This window comes from Seriola lalandi, unplaced genomic scaffold (genome assembly GCF_002814215.2).
Source record: "Seriola lalandi dorsalis isolate HSWRI2012SDOR001 ecotype SW California unplaced genomic scaffold, Sedor1 jcf7180002054182, whole genome shotgun sequence".
NCBI lineage: Eukaryota > Metazoa > Chordata > Actinopteri > Carangiformes > Carangidae > Seriola > Seriola lalandi.
Window position 1 is genome coordinate 1,110,428 of NW_019524735.1, and position 21,836 is coordinate 1,132,263.

Here is a 21,836-nt window from a genome sequence, read left to right on the forward strand (position 1 = left end):
ACCATACACACCATAAAAGAAGCAAAAATAACTAAAAATGACATTAATTTCACTTCTGACTTGAACACAAATGACTGCTGCCAAAGTAATTTGACTCCAACTTTTAGTTTTGTCCTTAGGCAGGTGCATATTGAAATCCGATTCCACAGCACCGCTGCTCTTGCTGTTTTGCCACATTGAAGGTACGAGGCAGTGAGAATGTTTTACACTCCAGACTCTGAGGCAATGAAGATGATAACGCTCACAGCCATTTGCTTCCCTGTCCTGCGCAGGCCGACCTCACGGTTAACTGTACTGCCCATCCCCCCACACTGTGTGAACTGCCTGTCCCCAGCAGGATGAGCTAGCTGTAAACCACACCAGGTCTATTAATTAATTAATGTACCCTAACTGCAGGGTTGGCTCCCTCCATTGTAGTGGAGCAGCTCTCAGCTCAGCTGCAGCGGTGACCACTGGTGTGTCTTTTTGGGTGCCTGCGGTGTTGTGGTAGAAAGGAAAGGAGATAGAGAAGAGCAACAGACAACTGTGGATGGGAGGACGCCGTCAGCACCATAGTGACCATTAATCACCCAGGGCCATTGTGGTCGCGTCCTGTACACGGCGCCAGTACAGGCGGGCAGGCAGACAGAGAGAAAGAGGAGGAAGCAGAGGAAGAGGGAGAGAGGGGGCAGGGTGGCTGCAGGGAGAACGAGGGGCAGAGAATGGTTGGGGATCAGCCTGTATGTCCACCTCAGCTCCTACTGCGGGGCTGGGGAGCAGTGCTGCTGTCTCAGTGCTTGTCCTCCGTGTTCTCCCAGATCCCGGATCCTGAGGTAAGAGCCTGATACATCACCGTGTCCTCCACAGGTTCTTCTCAGGAATATCCTGAGGGTTTCTCTGCTGGTGGGTGGAGGTGCTTTGCCGTAGCTTTGTGTGATTCATGTTTACTGTTTGGTCGCCAGAGTTGTTGCTTTGTTTGCCTTACTGGATGAGGTGTGACTCACCATAAGTTACAACCTGATACATTATACGGTCTGACACGTTTTAATGGTTGCAAACACGAGGGTGTGTGTAAGATGAGTCCTGGTACAGACAGGTTGTTGTTTTTGTGCTTTCGACTATTGTGATCAGACCATGAAACTAGCAGCTGAAACCCATTATGTTTTCACGAAAACAAGGTAATAAAATAATGATGCTTCTGAAGAAAAAGACAATTCCCTTTGTGCATCGTGTTAAAATATCTCGATCTAAATATCAGACAAAATACTCCTTTATTATATTGGATTTTGAAATCATTAGTTATGCTTGTATATTACAGGCATTGGAAGCAAGCTATAGGAACAAACCAGCCTTGACATTGCAACAAACTGTATGTTGAATACTGTTGACAAATGTATGAGTAATCCCGTTTATGTACTGTCCTGACTAAATTGTATTTATACACATATAACCCTGTTCTGACATGTGACATTCACATCCAGCAACGAGCAGCAACAAAACAAACTATTGAGCTTATTATAGAAGGTCAGAGAAAGTACAAGAAACTCACAGAAAACAGCCTCCCTGTGGCTGCTGGTATGACGCACACAGAGCTTTCGAAAAAGTGGAAAAGTCAAGTTCCAGTTGGTGACAGATGATGCCCAGTAAATAAATGCTGTAGGCCAGATATAGTGTCAGCATGTGCAGGTGTCAGACAATGGAGAGACGTTGTGTGTGGCTAATTAACTTCAGGTAAAACATATAATAACAATATAAATTAAAAAAAACAAAACAAAGAAAAAACATCAGGAAATAGAATCAAGATACTGTAGGTATGTGGCACATATTTGTATGTTTTTCTTTCTTTACACAGGATATCAGTTTTGTTAAGTATGACTTGTTAATTGGTCCTTTACGTGTGGAATAATCTGTATAACAGTGCTGATTTCTCACTTTTTTCAAAAGTTAATTCATTTAAATTTAAATTATATTATTCTTCCTTGATTATTCCCTAAAGGATCTCAGAAAAAACAAAACAGAACAGAACAGAACACTTTCACTGAATATGCAACAAGCGAAGAAACTCAACTATGCACCAAACAAAAATATGTAATAAATGTGGTACTTGGATAACTAGAGGTCATTATGATTCTGCATTTCTGTTGTTTGTTCCACCAAAAGGAAACTTGAGGCTTACAGCCACTAATCCTGCCACATGAAATGCCCCTCGAGAGGGAAAGAATTAGTGTTACATCATCACTCTTGAAGCAAAAAAAAAAATTGTTATTATTTAAGAGCGGTGCTAAATATCCTCATCAAGGCTAATCCGTCTGTGGGAGTTGCACAAGCACAGTGTAAATTCATTCAGACCATTTTCTTTTTCTTTGCACCCTCTTGGGTCTTCCACTGCAGACAAACACTGTAGGGGCCCTGAACACTGCTTGCACTGTCACAATTCAGTAATACGATATCAGGCGCAATAAACAACAGGTTATTTTGCCCCTGGTGCTGGCACAAAGGATAAAGGACAATGACATTAAATATTACAGTAACATCTTGTTGATTTACTTGGTTGTAAAAAATACTTAGATTTACTGTCTCGAAAACTTTATATTCAAATGGTTATCCTTCATAATGATAGCCTTTGCTCAAAATTTACCTACAAATTCCGATTTGCGTACATACTTGTGTGGGTTTTGGAGGATTTACTCATTTATTCCTTCTCTCCTGTAAAGCCTCAGTCCTCTGTGTTTACTGTATCACCATCTCAACTTATTCTTAGACCATTTTTCTATTTGACCTCATAATGGTGATATCAATAAAGGCAACAAATGTAATAAATGTCCATTTTCTGATCCATTGCTTGTTGCTGTATGGACTAAAGTATAGAGTTTCCAAAACAACCGTGTATGATCCAATCAAGTGATCGATACACAGTAGACGGGGGAGAAATCCTCCCGGTGGTTTTATCAGGAAAAAAGATGCTCTGCTGGCTGATCCAAGGCACATTGATCTAACGCAAAGACACACACACACACATTGTTTGTACTTATTGTTCCCCAATCCCCAGCTCTGGAGAGAGGGGTGTTTTGAAATGCGGAAAGTGTTCGTTTTGGTCACTATTGACTGAACTTTGTGCAGCAGAGAATTAAGGCACCTAAGACCATTGTGAAAGTTCAGAGAACATGCAGGAAAAGTCTGGAAACTGGCTTACTCAGGCTGCATGCCGGTCAGGGTTGGAGCACTTGTCTGTGCCGAGCAAGGGAAGATTCAGGTGGAGACAGAGGCAGAGAAACCCACAGGTTATGTTGGTGTCTGTTTCCGTGGCAGTTTGCACGTAGGCCTTCCTCATTTTTTTTAACATTTTGCCCATGTCTTAAAAGAAACAGCTTTTCTTTTCCAAGTCAGCTTTGTGGTTTGGTCTTGGGGTGCTTCTGTTTGCCAGGAACTGTATGTCAGTTCAGTTCAATTTCATTCATCTAAATACACAGGAAAAATAACAAATAAAATGAATATGTCAACATTAGATGCATGCTTGTGGATAAATTGCGCTGAGAAGAGACTGGAATTACCACTGAAAACTTTGTCTATGTGACACTTGTGCAATAACTGGTGATTAGGGAATCTGTGCCCTCTTGAGGATTTCAAATGCTTCTTTCATATCTGAATTGTGTTAATATATGACTGCAATTTGTACAGTATATTGGCTTCAAAAAGGGTTCATCATTAATTCATTTTCTCTTGAAGTCAGAAAGATAAAGAAGTGACTGAAAAATCTCACACCAATTACTGTACTGACACACTACATTGCCTAAAGATCAAAGCATTGAACAGAAAACCAAGCATAATTCTTAGATGATGTGAAGCTTGAGATCTTGTTTTACTCCTTGAAGTTTGCTCTCTGTTGTTAAACCCGTTTGTGAAGATTTATTCATGTTGTGCAGATGCTTAAATGTTTTCTCCCCCCCCTACAGCTTTTACCCACAGATCCCCCGAAGAAGCCGGACCCCGTGACCTCAGAGACTGTTGTTTTTTGGGGGTTGCGGTTATGGCAGGTCATTGGCATCTTTGCGGTGTTTGTCTTGGCAGTTGGTCAGTATATCGCTTGAAATCACTTTGTTGTTTATAATGAGAAATAAGTGCAGGGCAAAGATGTCTGTGCATGTAATTACTTATCCACAGTATGATCATCAAGCACAGTGTGATTAGTACTTACAGCAGTAACTGTAGAATAAGGAAAGTGGATCTAATATTAAAGTAGTTAACTAACAAATCTTCTACTACTCTTTGGTCTAGTCTTTGTTTAAAGGGTCAGTTCATCCAAATTAAAAATATTCTCACTTTCCTCTATGCTATGTAGCCATTGATACAGTTTTGGTTTTATTTGCCCAGGTTCTGACATTTACATCTTAGTTTTCTGCTTCCACCTTGATACAAGAGAGGTGCATACAACTTTGTTTTTGGAGCTCAAAAGACTGAAAAATTGCAGATCTGCACATCTCTAGTCAAGTCAAAGTGTTCATTGTCATACTCACAGTGAAAGACCCCTTTGGATGAAAATCAAGTTTTTATGTCCATAAGAGTTTTTTTTATTTTTTATTATAATATAAGACATGAGTCAAATAAGCAGTCAACACCGTGACTGCGTGTTTCCACTTTGGAAATGCAGTGAACAGCGAGGAGCCAATCCTGTCAACTTGCGGGGACAGGTGGGCAGGCAAAATAAACCTGAAACCTTGTCAGTGCAGAGAGCAAGAATTTGCATTAGCACAACCACTAAGACTGTGCATGCCACTGCCGTTTATAAGCTAACAAACAGCATAAACAAATAGAAGATGTTTACTACAGACTGATATGTCTGCTAGTTGTCTATTTTGGTGCACAATAGACTCCAACATCTGAAGTTTGGGTCTGACTGAGGCTCAAACATGTAGCTGAGTCTCTCCAGTGTTTCCTCTAATTCTAACCATCATGATACGCACTGCTCTTTCACCTGTCACCGACACCTTGTCAGCACAGAGAGCTAGAGTTTGCATTAGCACAGCCGCTAACACTATGTCAAGCACAGCCAGTAACAAGCTAACAAACAACACCAACAAATAATTACACTTACCACTCTGATAACGTCTCCTAGTCGCTGAGTTTGATGCAACAACAACACCTGACCGAGGCTGAAATGTGTAGCTGAGTTTCTCCGATGTTTCCTCCGCTAACCATCTTAATAGGCACTGCTCTTTCACCTGTCAACGTAACGTAATCGGTGGTGGTGGGTGGGGCACAAGGCCTGATCCAGATTTCTCAATGAGGAAGTAAGCGTACATGTGCCCCCCCCCCCCCCCCCCCCCCCGTTTTTCCTGTACTATGAGATTCCTCCTTTACCTTCCACACTGAATGTCAGTGTAAAAAAATTAAAAATGTAATCATGAAAGAAAATGAATAAAATATCAGGAGAGAACAAACAAAATGAATAAAACATCTGAAGAACTCTATGTTCACTATACATTATACAGAATATTATTACGTGACAAAATTCTGTATAGAGACAGTGAGTGAGTTTCTGTGAGTATGCAGTGTGTATGTGATCTGCTTCTTGTATGGTGAGGTGGGTAAAGGTGAGGGCAGGGGTAGTGGATTAGATCTGTTGATCTCATAGCCTGGGGATAAAAGCTGTCCGTCATTCTGGAGGGTATATTCTGTGGACTCTGCTTTGGTAGATGTCCTGCAGAGGTGAAAGGGACACCCTGACGATCTATTCAGCAGTCTTTGCCAATCTCCGCTTGCATTTGCAGTCCATGGCGGTGCCCAGTGGGATGCGGCTGGTCAAGATGCTCTCTGTGGTGCAGCTGTAGAAGTTGCTGAGAATCCTCGGTGACATGCCGAATATACTCCGTTTCATAAGTACAGCCGCTGTTGTGCTTTCTTGACCAGCTGCGTGATCTGGGTTTCATGTCCAGTTGAGGTAATCACTGATGTGGACGCACCATGAATTTGAATTTTGTCTCGATTGTCTTATCCGTGTTGGGAGAGACATTGTTGTTGTCACACCATATCACCAGTCTGGCCACCTCGCTCCTGTACGCCGCTTCGTCACCTCCAGTGATCAGACGACTGAGTGTGGTGGCGTCAGCAAATTTCAGGATAATGTTGTGCTTGTCTGTTCTGTGGTAAACACTAACATGCAGATGTTACACAGATTTTCACCATCTTATATTAGCTTAGAGACATTTCACTCAAAACCATAAATGTGAACCTTATGGTGGTGCTAAAGGAAAGGTCAGGGGAATATCAAAGTCACCAGGATTCATCATCTTAGAACCATGAATGTCTGTACAAAATTTTGTAGCAATCAGTCCGGTAGATATTGAAACATTTGACCGGATGTGTGAAAAATTGGAGCTGTTGGTGGGGCTAGATGTAAATCAGGGAATCACCAAAGTCTAAAATTGCACTCTATCCAATAGTTGTTGAGATATTTCGGTTTAGATCAAAGTGGTGGACCGACTGAAAAAAAGAACCAGTCGACCAACAGGCAGACAGACCAACACTACCACACCACACTGACCTTGCTGTCATTGGTTTCATGGATGATTTGTTTTGTAGACAGCCGTTCCTACAGATACTGTCCACTGTGATGTCTGATGTCTGATGTGGGCTGTCTGCCATAATGGGAACATTGTTTCTGTCAAGTGCTACGCTTGAATTTTGTAAAAAGTTTCATTAACCTCTATTATACCACTGTACTGCAGTGGATGCAGGAATTTGGGGGAAAATTGGGCAAAATTGGGCAAATACAGCCAAAACTATCCGTACCATGACCCTTTAAAACACTTTAATCTATACTAATTGTGTATTAGATGTCACAATTAGTGACAGTTTCTATTCAACTCAGTGGCTCGTGTGTTTTTGTCCCTTTCTCCCTCAGTTATCACTCTGTGTTGTATATTCAAATGTCGAATCCCGAGAACCAAAAAGGAAATAGAGGCGCGGCACGCGCAACGGCAAGCCGCCAAAAAATACGCCAACACATTAGAGACAGTGCCACCTCTGAATGAGCTGACTGAGATCCCAGGATGTAAGTACCACTTTAATATCTTTCCAGTATTAATATGACTATATTAAATTGGTAATAATAACAAGCATGAGCTCTAACTCTGATGTCAACTGTGGCGCTTTCCTGGAATCGCCCTGCCTGCTTTTTCTTGTGCCACAGTTTCTTGTAGTTCTCTGTTTGAGGCTGCACAGGGCAACTTCAAATGCTGGTGGCTGCAAAGGAGAGAATGGGAGATAAATGTTTGAAAACTGACCGGTCATACACTGAAGTCCTGTGACATCAATAAACTGCTCATTATGCCCCCATACACCAGTCTGTAATTGCTGGATTTGGGTCTCTGTCTATGGGCAGAGGAGAATATTTAATACTACACTGAATTTTTAGTTTTTAATACAGGGTCTTACAGGACTTCACTGTTGTAGTCCCACTTTATGATTAAGGCTAAGAGGACAGCTGTCTTTTTACATAACTTCTTTTCTAGGGCAACTTTAATTACTGAAAATTTCACTGTCTCTTCTTTTCACCTCACAAAACTTGCTGCACTTGGTTACTTTACTTCTGTTCTGTGTTAGGCTCTGTTATACTTAATCTTCTCTTCTCTTCTCTTCTCTTCTTCCTGCTTTTCTTCCAGCTACCTCAGATGCCTCTGCAGTACAGACAGTCTCTGAGCAGGTCCAACCTCAAAGTGCAAACAGCAGCCAGCTCTCAGTAGTTAGGGTCAGCGAGGAGCCCTCCAGCTCCGTCAGTTTGCCTGAGACGGGATGATTTTTTTTTCTTTTTTCACCTTTTCTTTTAATCTTCTCTCAGACAGTCTTCTTGGCTGAGTGACTTTAAAAAACACAGTGTAATACATTGGCAACCACTGTAAAAGTCACCTTCATGCATCCAGCATCCGTCTGTGCTGCAGTTAGTCCATCTGGTCTTCCTTTAACGCCATGGGAATGAAATTCAAGAAAATAAAAATGCATCTTTCATTCAGCTACATCACTTTTGAAAGCACAATTTTAATTTTCCAAATTTTGCTTGGTTGTGGAGTTGCACTGCTGCAGTAACTGTGCAGGAGAAAATTCAACTTTGACTGTGGCTAAAAATCACGACTTCTTTAGGGCAGCTGGACTTTATATGTAGTTTATACTTTTTGTAATTTGTGAGGCTCCCCTCTTTCTCAATGCCTAGATGTTTTTAATGTAAATGCACATATTTCGCTTCAAGTATATTTGCATGAAAATGTCAAGAGAAAATGACCAGTTGAAATGGTAATGCACGCTGCATGCCTGTCTGTTCTCTGTGTCCGTCTTTTCCCCCACCTGTCTGTTTTCTTTCCTGAGATTAGATTTGACTAAAGCAAATCACTCACAGTATCTCCTACTGCTCTTAATTAAATATGATCATGGATGTCAGCACTGGTCTCGTCTGTGGTTAACTGTTCTTGTTCTTACTTCTCTCTCTCTCTCTCTCTGGAATTTGGTGTGTTGCCTTGTGTGTGTCTAAGCCATCTCAGCTGCCTAGCAGTGGCTTTTTAAGATCGGTGACAGATACGGACTGACATCTGTCTCGTCTCGTTCCTCTGGATGATATATTATGCAGCCGTGTGCATAAGTACAGTCATCGGTTATTGTGAAATTAATTATGGAAGGAAAAGCATCGAGCTGTCAATAAGTTTTTCTTGCATGAGAACTGTGTCAAATGAGATCTGTGTTAGAGGATGAAAAGAAAAATCACATGATGAAGCTGCTGTGGCGAGAGCATCCGTACCTCTTCAGTCCCCAGAGTCACCACAGAGACTTGATCTAATATGCATTGGAGAAAATCCTCTTTCGTGACTATTTAACTAATCAACCATGTGGCTGGGAGAGGGGCTTAAGGGGGCTGCACTGACTACAGCCGTTATAAAGAGTGATGATGAACACATATTTATTAGCCGCTCTCAACCATGAACTCCCAACAAAATACACTGTAATGTCTGCTGCTGGGTTAACTAAGGAGGAGGGGAACAGAAATGTAAGCAAAATATGCAAATTGCTGCCTTTCTCCAGTGATTATGTCATGGGTACAACGAGATGCAACATGTAATAATCATCCGACAAACCAAATGACCACATACAGTGAAAATCGAGGGGATGCAGTGTCGTTGAATGCGAAGCAGTAGACATCTAGTAAACACAGAATGAAATTCATAATCAAAACTTTTTTAAGTTTCTTTAGAAAATGAGGGCTTGATTATGCAGAGGAACAGTACACAGGAAATGTTCTACCAGACAAATCAGCAAAAACAGCACCCACTATAACTGAGCAGTTAATTAAATGTTAGAAATGAGGATCAAGAAATGCCCATTCTCATCTCCTGGATGTGTGCATGAATATATTTTTCAGACGTAACGTATGCTTATCAAATCAGAAATAAAGGTACTTGTGTTGTGTAAACTGTATGATTAAACTGACCAAAGTTTTTGCACCGTTAAGATGTCTGACATTCCTCCATGTAGCTTTTCTCCGCGCCTCCATTTACACGTACTTAACCGAACCGTTAAAAGCATCGGGGATAAAATACGAGAAAAGGAAGCAGTTTTCGGTTTCACAGCCGATATCTGTCTGAAATTGTGAGACAGAAAAAAAAGGAACAAAGTCTTCGTCTCTGTCTCTGTCTGTCATCCCTTTCTCTCCCTCTCCATCACAAGCACTCATACAAATCCAATAAAAAGCAGGGACTGAAAAGACAGGGTTGTGAACGTCACTTATACTTGCAGCATCGACTCTCAGCAGACCTGATTCTTCTGCAGTGCGGAGTGTGTAATTTCAAGTACGGCTGAAAATGGAAGCAGTGTCAGTGTCACCAAACTGTTGCAGCTCTTGTAACAACTCAAACACTCCCCTCACACATCTGTCTCCTCGTGGCTCTGAATGGGCAGCGAGGAAAAGGTTGTTTGAGGTTCACGGCACGCCGACTGATGAGTGACGGACTTGCGAAAAGGAATTTGGTCCGGTTACAAGTCCGGCTTTGTTCCTCAAGGATGAAAATACAAACTTATTTTAATAAAACAGGCGATGTTAAGTGATATCAGAGAGACAGTTTCTGGCTAGCAGGAACATCAGTCCTGATCCTGACAATAAGTTATATCACCTCAGTCAGAATGAACTCTCATGTTTGTGTTTTTTAAATGCCAAAATGCACTGTGCCCTCAAAAACTATACCAGTTGTAGCTGTGCTGAACTTTTGACATTTAGTGACGGTGCCAGGGTCAAGGCCTTTTGCAGAAGGCAATGTTAACCTTTAATTATTCCACTATGGTGCACAGTGTGTAAATAGCAGGACACTGGGGCGAAAAAAAAAAAGGCACCAACCCACCAAGTTTGACCAAAGTTGGAACAATGTGTGAGTCACGCGTGGGTTTTGAAATCAGACATTTAATTACACCCTCCCCCCATTTAGCCATCACCAGCCCCGGCTTTAACCTGCCGCACTGATCCATCGTCTACTTTGTCACAGGAAATGAAAAAGGAAAGAGCGTACGAGCAGAGGATAAGAGCAGAAGACCGTTTCAGAATTCAGTCAAAACACAAAGAAATCTATTCACAAACATTCTGATGGTTGATTGATTATTTTAAGTCCGCTGGATTCAGACAACACAGTATAACACATGAGCAAAATCATTTCAGGTTTTCTCCGACCCCCGCCGGCAACTTCTGACATTTGGTCTGTGTTTGTCATTTGGCTTCTTGGCCTTTGTTTGTGTATCCAGTGTCTCTGCAGCTTTTGTAGAGCACCGGGCAAATGTTTGCTTTGCTACTGGAAAAAGAGAGGGAGAGAGAGAGGGAGAGAGAGAGAGAGAGAGAGAGAGAAAAGGAAGCAATGAAGTTCCATTGACCCTGTCTGGTGTCTTTCCTTTGAGCAATTTTCACAGATTTTAAACAATAGTTGTTGAAGTGTAAAATCACACCAATGTTTCTTGTTGACACAGTCAGGTGTAATTTGTTAAGTCTTGCATAGTTCTTTTTTTTTTGGACACTGTTAGGATTGTCAGCTTTATCTTTAGGGGTTCAGCTCTCATTTTGCAAAGCTGTCTGGGAAATCTGATGCCTGAAAACAACTGCTACGGGTTTAATGTTTCCTTTTAATAAATTCCTTTCAAGGACTGCCTTTAGTTTTCATGAAAAAAAAAAAGAAATCTTAATTTAAACAATTTGAATGAGGTAGCCTATAACTTGAACAAATGAGTTTTACATAAAACAAAGAGACTGCAGAGTTCAAGCTTAAAAACTTTTGAACATTTAATGGTTCAAGATTTCCACATGCAGCCAACCTGTTATTATTTTTGCAGGTATACTCTTACACATTATCAGGCAGGTTTGGAGATATTTGCTTCAGAGAAGATGTGGGGACAGTCAGAGAGAATTAAAGCAATAGTTTGATATTTTGGAAAATATGCTTTCTAGCCGAAAATGTGTTTTCTAGAGAGTTAGCAGAAAAAATTGATAATAATATCTGGCTCTGTCCAAAGTAAACAACATCCAAAACCGAAATGTATAAACGTTCTTGGCCGGCAGCATAAACTTCCTGAAGTGCTGTCGTCACGGTGAATTCTCTGCTGGTTGCGTCACATGACCACAACTTGTCGTTTTTATACTTTTTTTTTTGTACGAATTAAACAAATAAAAGTTATAATTTCTTAATTATTGAGATTTACAGTTGCTGGTAGGCAGATTGTGTTATTTTAGAAAGAGTCATGCTGGCTGTTTCTTGCTTTTTCCAGGCTTTATGCTGGTTGAAGCTTTATGTTTACTGGACAGACATAAGAGTGTTATGAATCTTCTCATCTAACTCTTGGCCAGAATGTAAATAAGTGTGTTTCCCAAAATGCCAAACCACGGCTCTAAGTCCACAGGAATTATTTTCATTCTAAATTCCCCTGTTATTTTACTTGCTACCTAAATATACCAAACTAAACCTGGTAACATTAGGAGATATTCATCCTCACTATCTTTTGTTGGCTGTGTACATCCTCAGGGTGTCACCTCTTGAAGAATAATGAGAAAAACACTGTCTTCTGTCAACACACACACAAAGCTGACTGTAAACCTTTGTTCTGCTTTTCTCACCCAGAAAGCACTTCTAACAATCCCATTAAAAGAATAAATAGACCATGCTTATTAGAACAGATAGAAACATATGTGCCTTCATTACATGCAACCTACTTAGCCTGGCTTTCTGTTGGGTTTAATTCTCCCTTCCAATTACTGTTAGAGGCAGGACCCTGATGATACCTGATGCCGCCATGAGGCCTTTAACCCCTCATTTTTTTCATGTTTTTTTTCTTGCAGCTGCAAAAGCAGAAGAAAAGGAGGAGGTGACAACAGTGTCTGGGAAAGTGGATGGTGACAAAGGAGGGAAGAAGACCAAGGAGGTCAAGAAAGAGGGCAAGGGTGCCAAAGAAGGGAAAGGAGATGAAAATGATGCTCCAACAAAAAAGAAGGGTGAAAAAGGTGAAAAGGGAGCAGCCAAGAAAGAAGAAGGTGAAGGAAAAGGAAAGAAATCTGGAGAGAAGGGAGACAAAGGGGAAAAAGGCGAGAAAGGAGAGAAAGGGGGAAAAGGAGGCGCTAAAGGGGGAGCCAAGAAAGCTCAGAAGTGAACTCTGCCTTCCACTGACAAACACTGGAAGAAAAAAATTATTTCATACTTTTCACTGCAAGCATTTTGGGCAATTTCTTTCTAAAATGATATTTGTATGATATTATATTTAAAATAAAGAAAAAGATTATATATAAGAACATGCATTATGGGTATTTTGTCTACATCAGAATCATGAAAGTTGCAAAAAAAAGTATGAGTACAGTAAAATTATAGATTTATTGACTTATTCACAATTCACTGATGAACATTAGAAACCAGATAACATCTTCCTACTTGAGTCCAAGTTTACACTGATATCTACAACATGCCTACATCACCATGGAGTGATGAGAAGGTGAGATGTGTCTTAAAAAAAAAACAAAACAAACAAACAAACAAACAAAACAAACAAAAGAAAAACACTGCCCACATACTGTATGTAAAGCATGAAGACCAATGTCGACTCCACTGAGTACATTTCGGCACGAGATAAATAAAAGACAATGAAACACATTTTATACTTCCATGAGAGGTATTCGAAAACAATGAATTACAACATTAGCTCTATGGTTATTGGCCTTATTGTACACTTGATTCCAAAACACAATCATTTTACATGATACAATCAGAACAAAATACTGTATTATAGGGTATTAAAGTGCTCATATATAATTTTCCAAGTGTTATTTTAATAAAAGATTTGAATGCTCTGATACCACCCCTGCCCTTTTAATGAGAAACTGCATTACACAACGGCAACATCTTTACTTGCCCAGCGGCAGTTAGTGGAAAGTCTGATTGGATTAGAAGAACAACCACCTCAGTCAGCTGCAGTCTTAAACGTTGTACATGTTACGACTATACCAACAGGATATCACTTTATTATCAAGTGACAAGAGCTTCCCCTCAACCTTAGTCTTTTCCTTTTTTCCATCATTGTGGCCTGAAGCCACCTCTAATTACTGTTGTAGCGAATCCACTCGAGTCGCAATCATGACCGGTCCCCATGGAAATGTCCCAGTTGGATCCAATTTGAGTTCCTTAAAGGCCCAAACACGCTTCTCAGAATTCTACAGCTAATGACTCAAAATCACAGGCGTCTGACCAGCTGTCAAAAACAGGAAGTTGTCTGGCTCAAATGAGTTTTGTGGATATATCTAAAATGATTTCATATTTTCCTTATTGCCAAAAAAAAGCCATAAAAAGACCAAAAATATCAATGCGTTAGTCCATCTCTCAGTACTTTCCTACCATGCTGTTGTCTCTCATCCAAAAGCCTATTTGTTTCTACTAAAAGTATAAATGTTTAAAATTGTGTGTCTCAAATATTTTGTTTAATTTTTAAAAAAAGAAAGGCTGTGTAATTTCCCAAAACACCTGGGCCCTGTAGCTTTAGGCAAACTTTACTCAGACAGGAGTAAATAGTGTATTTGTTGGGGACTTTTTTTAGCTGCGGATTAACACACATTTGGTTAGCTAGTGAGTATTTACGCACACAGGATGGTATTTGTGGGATTGGCTCAGAAAAATAAAAAAATAAAAAACTACACTACCCATGTATTTTGTAATAAAGAAACATGTCACCCAATAAAAAGGTGTGGCTCATTAGTGTGTCCGACAATACTTATAAGTCAGGCAAATGTTGATTTTTGGTCTTTTCATGGGATTTGCTGTCAATAAGAAGAACATTGACAGACTGACCCTTAAAACATCTGCTTGATGGGAAAACAGCAAAGACAATTTATAAAGTTGTCTGAATTTAGTGTTTTCTACTCTTTTACGTGCAGTATAAATCTGCTGGGTGGACTTGTAACAGAGCAGACCGGGCTCTAACCTTTCAAAACTGAGTCACAGCACACATGATAATGGACTGAGCAACTGGTGGAGCAAACCTGGGAATCAGGAAGGTGGGAAGCATAACTCAGTCTGCGTGAAGTCACTAAAGGCGGACGACAGCAAGAGGGACAAGAGTTGTTGCCATCGAACGGTGGTCACCAGATGTGAAAAAAAACCAAACATAAAAAAAAACAAAATAAAAAACATGGGATAACACTGTGCTCAAGAGCAAATATTAGCTTTGGTCACATATCAGTTGGAATTTATGTGTGAGGTAAAACTCCATTTAGCTGAATCTGAGCTAAATCACAAATCCATCACACACGTTCGTCCAAACCAAATAGTGACTAATTCTGCTCCCGAGACCAAGTTAAGTCAAAAATCCAAGTGGAGGATTTAAGAGCAACAAAACTGCCTTTAATATTAATGGTCTCAGTCCATTGTTACTGAGCTACTGAGTGTTGTGGATGGTTTTCTCATTTGCTTCACTGCTGTTTACATGGAACTGAATATTTATTTTAAAAACTTCAATCTATGTGGGAGCTGTATTTCAACACTTTTATCTTGACATTTTCCTACACTAACTACCAGTAGCAAATACTTTTTTTTTTTTCTTTTTTCTTTTTTTTTTTGGAGAGCGGGTGACTTTAAGACTTTTTGGTCACTGTAAACAAGATGGTGGATGAAAATACTGCAAAACAACCTTTTTCCCTGGCAGCATATCATGCCTTTTCTCTTTGGTATAATAGATTATGTGACCTAACCTGCAAACCGTGCAGGTTAAGTGCAGTAAGTTACAAGTTACAGAGTTTGAAATACCTTGTCTAATGCTTCGTTAAATGCTAGTCTGAATGCCCTCTGTCACCTGTAAATGTATTCACCAGTTTTGATTTGGACAATGTACATAATCAAATATTGCAAACATTCCGTAAACAAACACATGAAAAAAAAAAATTATATACACTGAAACATAGCTTTATAACATATCCATACACATGAACACTATTAGCTCACAATTAGAATGTATTTCTGATCTTTGTAAACATTGTGACTTGTATATATACATCAAAAAGCAGCATAACACTGGACCATCTGTGAAAATTTCTGTGTGTTTTTCATCTCTGGGTTTTCCTTCATATCCACCACAAATGTCGCTCTTGGAATTTCCAGGGGAATTTGAGATTTTCTTGGATTCCTCATTTAATTAACATTCCACTGAAATATATGACCGTTTCCTGCGCCCTGTGTTTTTTTAAATGGGGGGTCTCTTCCTTTGAAAACTTAGCGAGAACACTTGATACTATTTCTGTCAGATTTCTATTAAGGACCTCTTTACCTCAGATGACACTCAACCCAAAGAAAGAGACAGTCCTCAAAGAGATATTCTTACTTTGGCATCGTTTTGTGTGTGTGTGTGTGTGTGTGTATGTGTGTGTGTGTGTGTGTGTGTGTGTGTGTGTGTGTATCTTGTGTGTGTGTTTTGTTAGAGAATTTGAATATGAAACATTCATTTGAACTCTTCGAAATCTGTTGCAATCAGAGAGATGAATACCGGGTCTTTCTAAACAGCAGAGACTGTACAACGTTTTTTTGAAAACAAGAATATTTTAACACAGCCTTATATAACCTACCAACATCCTCTGGAGAGAAATGCTGACCATGCTAAAACACCACTTTAAACGTATAAAAATAGGTGTGCAACAACAGAGGACTTCAATTACCTGAGTACCTTCCCTTTTACACTGAAGTGGATTTAAGTCAATGCAGAACAAATGAGAAACCGTGCCAGAAAACATGAACAGATCCCTCAAAATAGTAGCATTAATAATTTTTTTGGAAGCCGAGCCCACACGTCGTCTACTCACACTGACTTAATGTGAAACCTTGCTGATGAAATTGCCCACACATGTGCCACTAAGTGCACTCAAAATCCACCTGGCTTTACATAGGTGATTAAGGCTGTTCCTGGCAACTACTGCAACTAACTAACCTCAGTTTGATTTATGCACAAGAGCTGAGCAACAAGACATCTGCCAAAAAAGCAAACAGAAAACTCGATGGCAGTGGGAAAGAAATAAGAAACGGCAGTCTGTTTTCAGCCTTTTACACATTCACTGTGGCAGGTGGTTGTTGAAAGAGTTGAGAGTGTTTGCCACAACAATGAGGGTCATCATCCCTCAAATAAAGGTGGCCCAGCTCACAAAAGTGATACACCCTTTTTTCTTTTTTTTCTTTTTTTTTTGTTACCTTGAGCCTCATCAGTTGCCAAAGTTCTGGCTCGATTCACAGGAGAAAAAAAACTGGCAGACCATCCTGAGACTGTGTTATGATTTGTTTTTTTTTTTGTTTGTTTGTTTTCCAGTTTTCATCCCTATACACAGCGGTCACATGACCGTCTCCCTCTCCTCCTCGACCACGGGCGAGGGTTTTTCGTCCTCGCAGGGCCGCGTGTGAGCAGAATGCTCCTCCTCGGGGATGTGGAGCTCCTGTCCCGACGAAGGTATCGAGTTCTCTGAGACGGAGCCGTTCTTCACGTACCCGGGGAGGTTCCTGTGCCCGTTCACAGGCACCGGTCCCAGCCTCGTGGTGAGGTGGAGGGCCAGCGGTCCTCTGGCGGTGACGTTGGTAACACTGGTGTGTGATACCATAGGTCCATAGCTGTAAGTGTTACTGCCACTCCGAGCTTTTCTTTTGAAGTCCAGTGCCAGAGTTCTCCTGCTCCAGGACTTTTTGATCTCAGCTTGAACCTTAGAAGAGAAGAAGTTATTTAGCCACGAAAGAGCTTAAATATGATGCAGGAGTTTTTACTGTAAAATGCAAAACTTTATGAGTCCTTACCTCTCCGTTGCAAAAGCAGTATATAATTGCAACTAAGAATCCCTGGAAAAGAGAAGATAAGAGATATCTTTAGTGTGGAGATAATATGACATTTAAGCCGTATACATTGATATTTCCTATGGTATTTTAAATCATCAGCCACCCTTCTCTTCCTCTTTATCTTAATTAAGATCCAACTGCAACCAAATACCTCATCATAAAGTAACTAATAGATAATTGATCCCTCTTCCTTTTATTAACGAGTCGCTGACAGTGTTTTCAGTGATAAAGACATGTCGACCTTGAGGACATGTAAAATCCTCATCAGGTCAGTCAGATTTGTTCAGCTTGAAAGGACACATTAATATTAATGGCCCGCAGAGCTGAAAGTAACATTTCTACCGCAGCAGCTTCACCTGGAAGGAGTTAAACAGCATCTCATAGTGCATCTGGATCAGCCAGGGAACTCCAGACACCTCTGTGTACGGCATGGCGTTGAATATGATGTAGTGGACACCAAACAGTGGCATCAGCACCAGCGTGGACTTCAGCAGTTTTCTGTAACAGCAGAGGAACGTTTTTGTAATCTTAACAAAATATTATACGGTCAACCTTCAGCACATTATAGAACTAAAGCATCTAATTTGTGCATGTTAATTCAATTATTCATTCATTCATTTTGTTTAACTATTGCTTCACTTTTTATGGCTTCACTTAAGCAAAAAATTATTTCTGGTTTGGTGTTAAAACAATTAGTTGATTAATTAATTAGTCCCATTACTTCAATTCTTTTCTGTTGTTTAAGTTTAAGTGAACTTTAAGTCATTTATTGAGCAAAAATGCTAAACATTCTCTGTTTCCATCTTTTCAAATGTGAGGATCTGCTCCTTTTATTTTTCATTTAAAGTCTTTATAAAATTCAAAATCTGTGAGTCACATGAAACAAGCAATTTAAAGACCGTCACCTGAGACCCTCTAACTGACAACAGCATTTTTTACTATTTTCTATTACTCGTTGAGATTATAAAATAGATTACATAATACATAATAAGAGGCTGATTAATCTGTAATGATAACAATCATTACTTGCAGCCTTTGGTTCATGACAGTGAAGGGTCATTATTATGTATCACTGCAATCTTCGCTGCAATTTTCGATCCTGCCTCATCATTCATGGCTTCATCATGCTGGCGGTGGTGCAGGATATTAATATGTGATATGATGAATTAATCAAAATAAGCAGCTGCTCTAGTAAAATTTTGAATTGAAAATAATAATTTTGCACAATGCTAGTCCTCAGTACCTGTACTGTTGCCTTGTGTCACACCTTCCAGCGTTTGTTTCTCGTAATTTAGTTGCCAAGACTCTGATGATGTTCAGAAATAACATAAAATTAACCTGGAAAAAAAATAGAAACACAAATATATGATTGGGTGTCACTGGAAACATAATAAGGTGTCTTATCCAACAGCTGTTATGCCACAGGTGCAGTGAAACACTGTCATTTCCCGCGCAGCAGGGGAAAGGTGCAAACAGCGAGCGCGTACTCACCACTACAGCCGCCAGGATAGGCACTTGATATATCCATTTCAAATTGCCTGCACTTAAGTCCCAACACCTGCAGCAGATAAACAACAACACAGGGATCAGCGAGAGATAAGTAAGGATCAAGGTGGCAGATGTGATGATCCAGGATCCCTCTGTTCCACTCTGGTGTCTCTAATGATCACTGCCATCAGATAGAGATTCAGCCAGGTCACTGACTCCATTTAGATTCATCTGAAAGTGCTAGACACAAGTATCATATGAAGCCATACAGACATGAATTCAATTCGTCAAAATAAATGTTTACATGATTTGATTCCAGCCTTAATCCCTAATGAATTGATTCATTACCCCAGAATTTGGCCTTCATGTTCAAGGCTTTTGCAGTTCTGGAAAAAATTTTTTACTTTGTGCCAATGAATTGAAATAACAAAATCTGTGCCTTAAGCTACCACCGAGGACATTGAGGTCATCTCCTCTGTATTTATTCCTGTCTATGTGTGGCTTTTAGCAGCAAGAAAGATTCATAGATCTTTTGACAAAAAGCATAGATCATGCTTGATTTAGGTCAGTTTTAACCAATACGACACCCATAGTCGATAGATTGGAATTTTTAACCAAATGCCTACCATTACTTCTTACTCCATACTACCAATGACCGAGCTGTGGTTATTAGCATGCTTGGTTTGTTTTCTTGCCCATGAAGCTGTTATGCTGCTGCTCTACTGCTGACAACGAAATATGTGGTTTAGTTCCACTAGACAGCTGCTGGATACCAGCTTAGCTGTAAGCTCTCAGCTCCAGATTCCTCAGTGCTCGACCATGGTACGGTACCAATGTGGAGGTGGCAGATAGTGCCAGTCAGAAGGGGTTGTGGGTCCAGTAAGATTGCCTGAGGCAGTCATTCAGAAGTAGGATGTGACTCCACTTAAGTTCTTTTTCCTCAGCTTTCAACCCTGTCCTCAACCTTTACTACAGAAGCTTGAGGTATGTTTGGTAGGAAAATACTGATATATTTAAATTTCACCATTTAAGCCTTCAGAATTTAGACCGGTTTATACATCATTGCGTGGACAGTTATTTTTGTTGAAGGAAACTTTCCACAGACACTCAGCAAAATAAAACCACTGCTGCAAAACTTACTTCATCATTGACTCTGTTTGCACGTGCCCCCTTTGCCTTAAGAAACCAATGACCTTAGTATTTCTGCATTACGTTTAACAAGAATAATGTCTCATTATTTATGCAGATCACTTACTCTGTGTCTGCAAACATGGCTCTCACAGTTGCCCAAACTGTCACAAACATAGCCGGTACTCCTGAGAAATAAAAGAGAAAATAAAATATTACAATAATTAAAAAAAAAAAAAAAAAAAAAAAAAAAACTTAAGAAAGTACTTTAAAAGATTCCAAAATAAGTCCATAATTTGCTAGGTAGGTAGAACCTGGGGAACACAGCATCCACATTGTATGCGCTGTGCTTATGTAACTTATACGCACAGTGTGTACAATGCAGGAACTGTAAAGCCCATATTCATGAGTGTGTGTCTTTACACAGTTTTCCACTGTCTTCATTTGCTTATCAATAAAATATCAGCAAGAGACTTGACAGTGCCTCCCATTTTATTTTTCTTCAAACTTCTTTGCATACTTATTAGACCATCAAAAATTAAATACCTTACATAATATTTAATTCGCATGGCAGTAAGCCTAATATTCATATTGTAATCACGTGCATGCAGGCGGAATGTAAATGAAGCGGGACTCACCCCAACCAATCAGAGTAAATCCCCATAGATACTTTCTGTCTGAGAAGAAGGTCATGAAGATGAGGCTATGAAGGTACAGACCCTCTACGAGGATCCAGTAGTAATTGGTCGCCAGAAAGTACATGAACAAGGTCACGACCACCTTGCAGCCAATCTAGACACAAAGAGGACACAAGGAGAACAGATGCAATCAATCCCCACACTGACAAAACATCACACCTGCTGAATACTTGTTGAAATGCTTTTTCTCACAATGCTGCAGTAGCACCACAGTAAAGCCAGTGAGATTTGAGCTCGAACTGCAGACAAGACTGATGCTTTTTCATAATCTTCCACTTAATGTAATTACGTTGATTAATTCTGATTCAGTCTGCAGGGAGCACAGCTGTCGGGGAATACAGTCCGGAAGGAGCCCAAAGACTCCAACAACACACAACACACCCTTTAAAACACAATAACACCTACACTGCAGTTACACACAACATTAAACAGCTGCGAGTGAACAACGCATTTCTGGAAGTGGGGAATGTATTCAGATTACTGAATACACACACCCTGATGTAACCTGAAATACAGTATAATCCATTCATTCAGGTTCAGAATGCTGCTGCTAAAGTCTTCACTGAGACCAAGAAAGAATGATGTTTTTGAGCTCTCAGCTCTTTTAAATCAAAGCTTAACACTTTTCTCTTTGCTTGTGTCTTTTACTATTTTTGTTTTTTTTGTTTACTATTATTTGTTTTATTCAGTTTTCATTCGTCTTATTTTGTGTTCATCCCTTATGTGTCTTGCCTTGTGTCTCTTTTATCTTTTGTCTTAATTCTTTTTGAAACGTGCTCCCCAAGGATTCCTTATATGACTCAAGGTCAGTAATGTTATCTGATTGTATCCGTAGCACCGGCAGGTTGAAGTTTTACTTTTCTGGTTTTGAGAGAAAATATCTTGACAACAAATTTGTTAAAGATATTAAAGAGCCCAAGAGGAAAAAATGTAATGACTTTGTAGATCCTCTGACTTTTCATCTAGCACCATCATTAGGTCAAATGTTTTTTACTTTTTGAATTTTTTCATTTATGACAAAACATCTGCAATCTAATGACATTCCCATCAACCTCAGCTGTACTTTGTTGCACTAATTAGTATGTTACCATGCTAACAGGCTAACAGGCTAAACTAATGGTAAATATTACCCTCTAAACATCACCATGTTAGCATTTTCTTTGTGAGCATTTTACCATGTGGCTGTAGACTC

At 39.9% G+C, this 21,836-nt stretch overlaps 2 protein-coding genes and 1 long non-coding RNA gene across 3 annotated transcripts in view; 1 reads left to right on the plus strand and 2 right to left on the minus strand.

The window, feature by feature from the left end:
- Window positions 1–5,207, minus strand: part of LOC111653304 (uncharacterized) — a 13,115-nt gene extending 7,908 nt beyond the window's left edge. The window contains exon 1 of the long non-coding RNA XR_002760660.2: window positions 5,072–5,207. This is a non-coding gene — a long non-coding RNA (uncharacterized LOC111653304). The remainder of the gene's footprint in view (window positions 1–5,071) is intronic.
- tmie (transmembrane inner ear) lies at window positions 702–13,022 on the plus strand. The gene is made up of 4 exons (XM_023403835.2): window positions 702–812; window positions 3,933–4,050; window positions 6,881–7,030; window positions 12,329–13,022. The coding sequence occupies exons 1-4, from the start codon at window positions 702–704 to the stop codon at window positions 12,634–12,636; spliced, it is 687 nt and encodes a 228-aa protein (XP_023259603.1). The 3' UTR covers window positions 12,637–13,022.
- The window catches only part of pth1r (parathyroid hormone 1 receptor), a 47,380-nt gene continuing 38,379 nt past the window's right edge, over window positions 12,836–21,836 (minus strand). Inside the window, exons 7-13 of the mRNA XM_023403819.2 lie at window positions 20,585–20,738; window positions 20,074–20,134; window positions 18,822–18,888; window positions 18,574–18,668; window positions 17,687–17,828; window positions 17,292–17,333; window positions 12,836–17,200 (exon numbers count right to left, since the gene is read on the minus strand). Coding sequence (XP_023259587.1) covers window positions 16,838–17,200; window positions 17,292–17,333; window positions 17,687–17,828; window positions 18,574–18,668; window positions 18,822–18,888; window positions 20,074–20,134; window positions 20,585–20,738 — 924 coding nt within the window. The 3' untranslated portion in view covers window positions 12,836–16,837. The remainder of the gene's footprint in view (window positions 17,201–17,291; window positions 17,334–17,686; window positions 17,829–18,573; window positions 18,669–18,821; window positions 18,889–20,073; window positions 20,135–20,584; window positions 20,739–21,836) is intronic.

What these genes read in the sequence shown, in the direction of transcription:
- tmie (XM_023403835.2), top strand. Translation starts at nt 702, where the DNA reads ATGGTTGGGGATCAGCCTGTATGTCCACCTCAGCTCCTACTGCGGGGC. An exon ending in CCCAGATCCCGGATCCTGAG is followed by an intron (nt 813 to 3,932) that starts GTAAGAGCCTGA and finishes CCCCCCCTACAG; the next exon opens with CTTTTACCCACAGATCCCCC. An exon ending in GGTGTTTGTCTTGGCAGTTG is followed by an intron (nt 4,051 to 6,880) that starts GTCAGTATATCG and finishes TTTCTCCCTCAG; the next exon opens with TTATCACTCTGTGTTGTATA.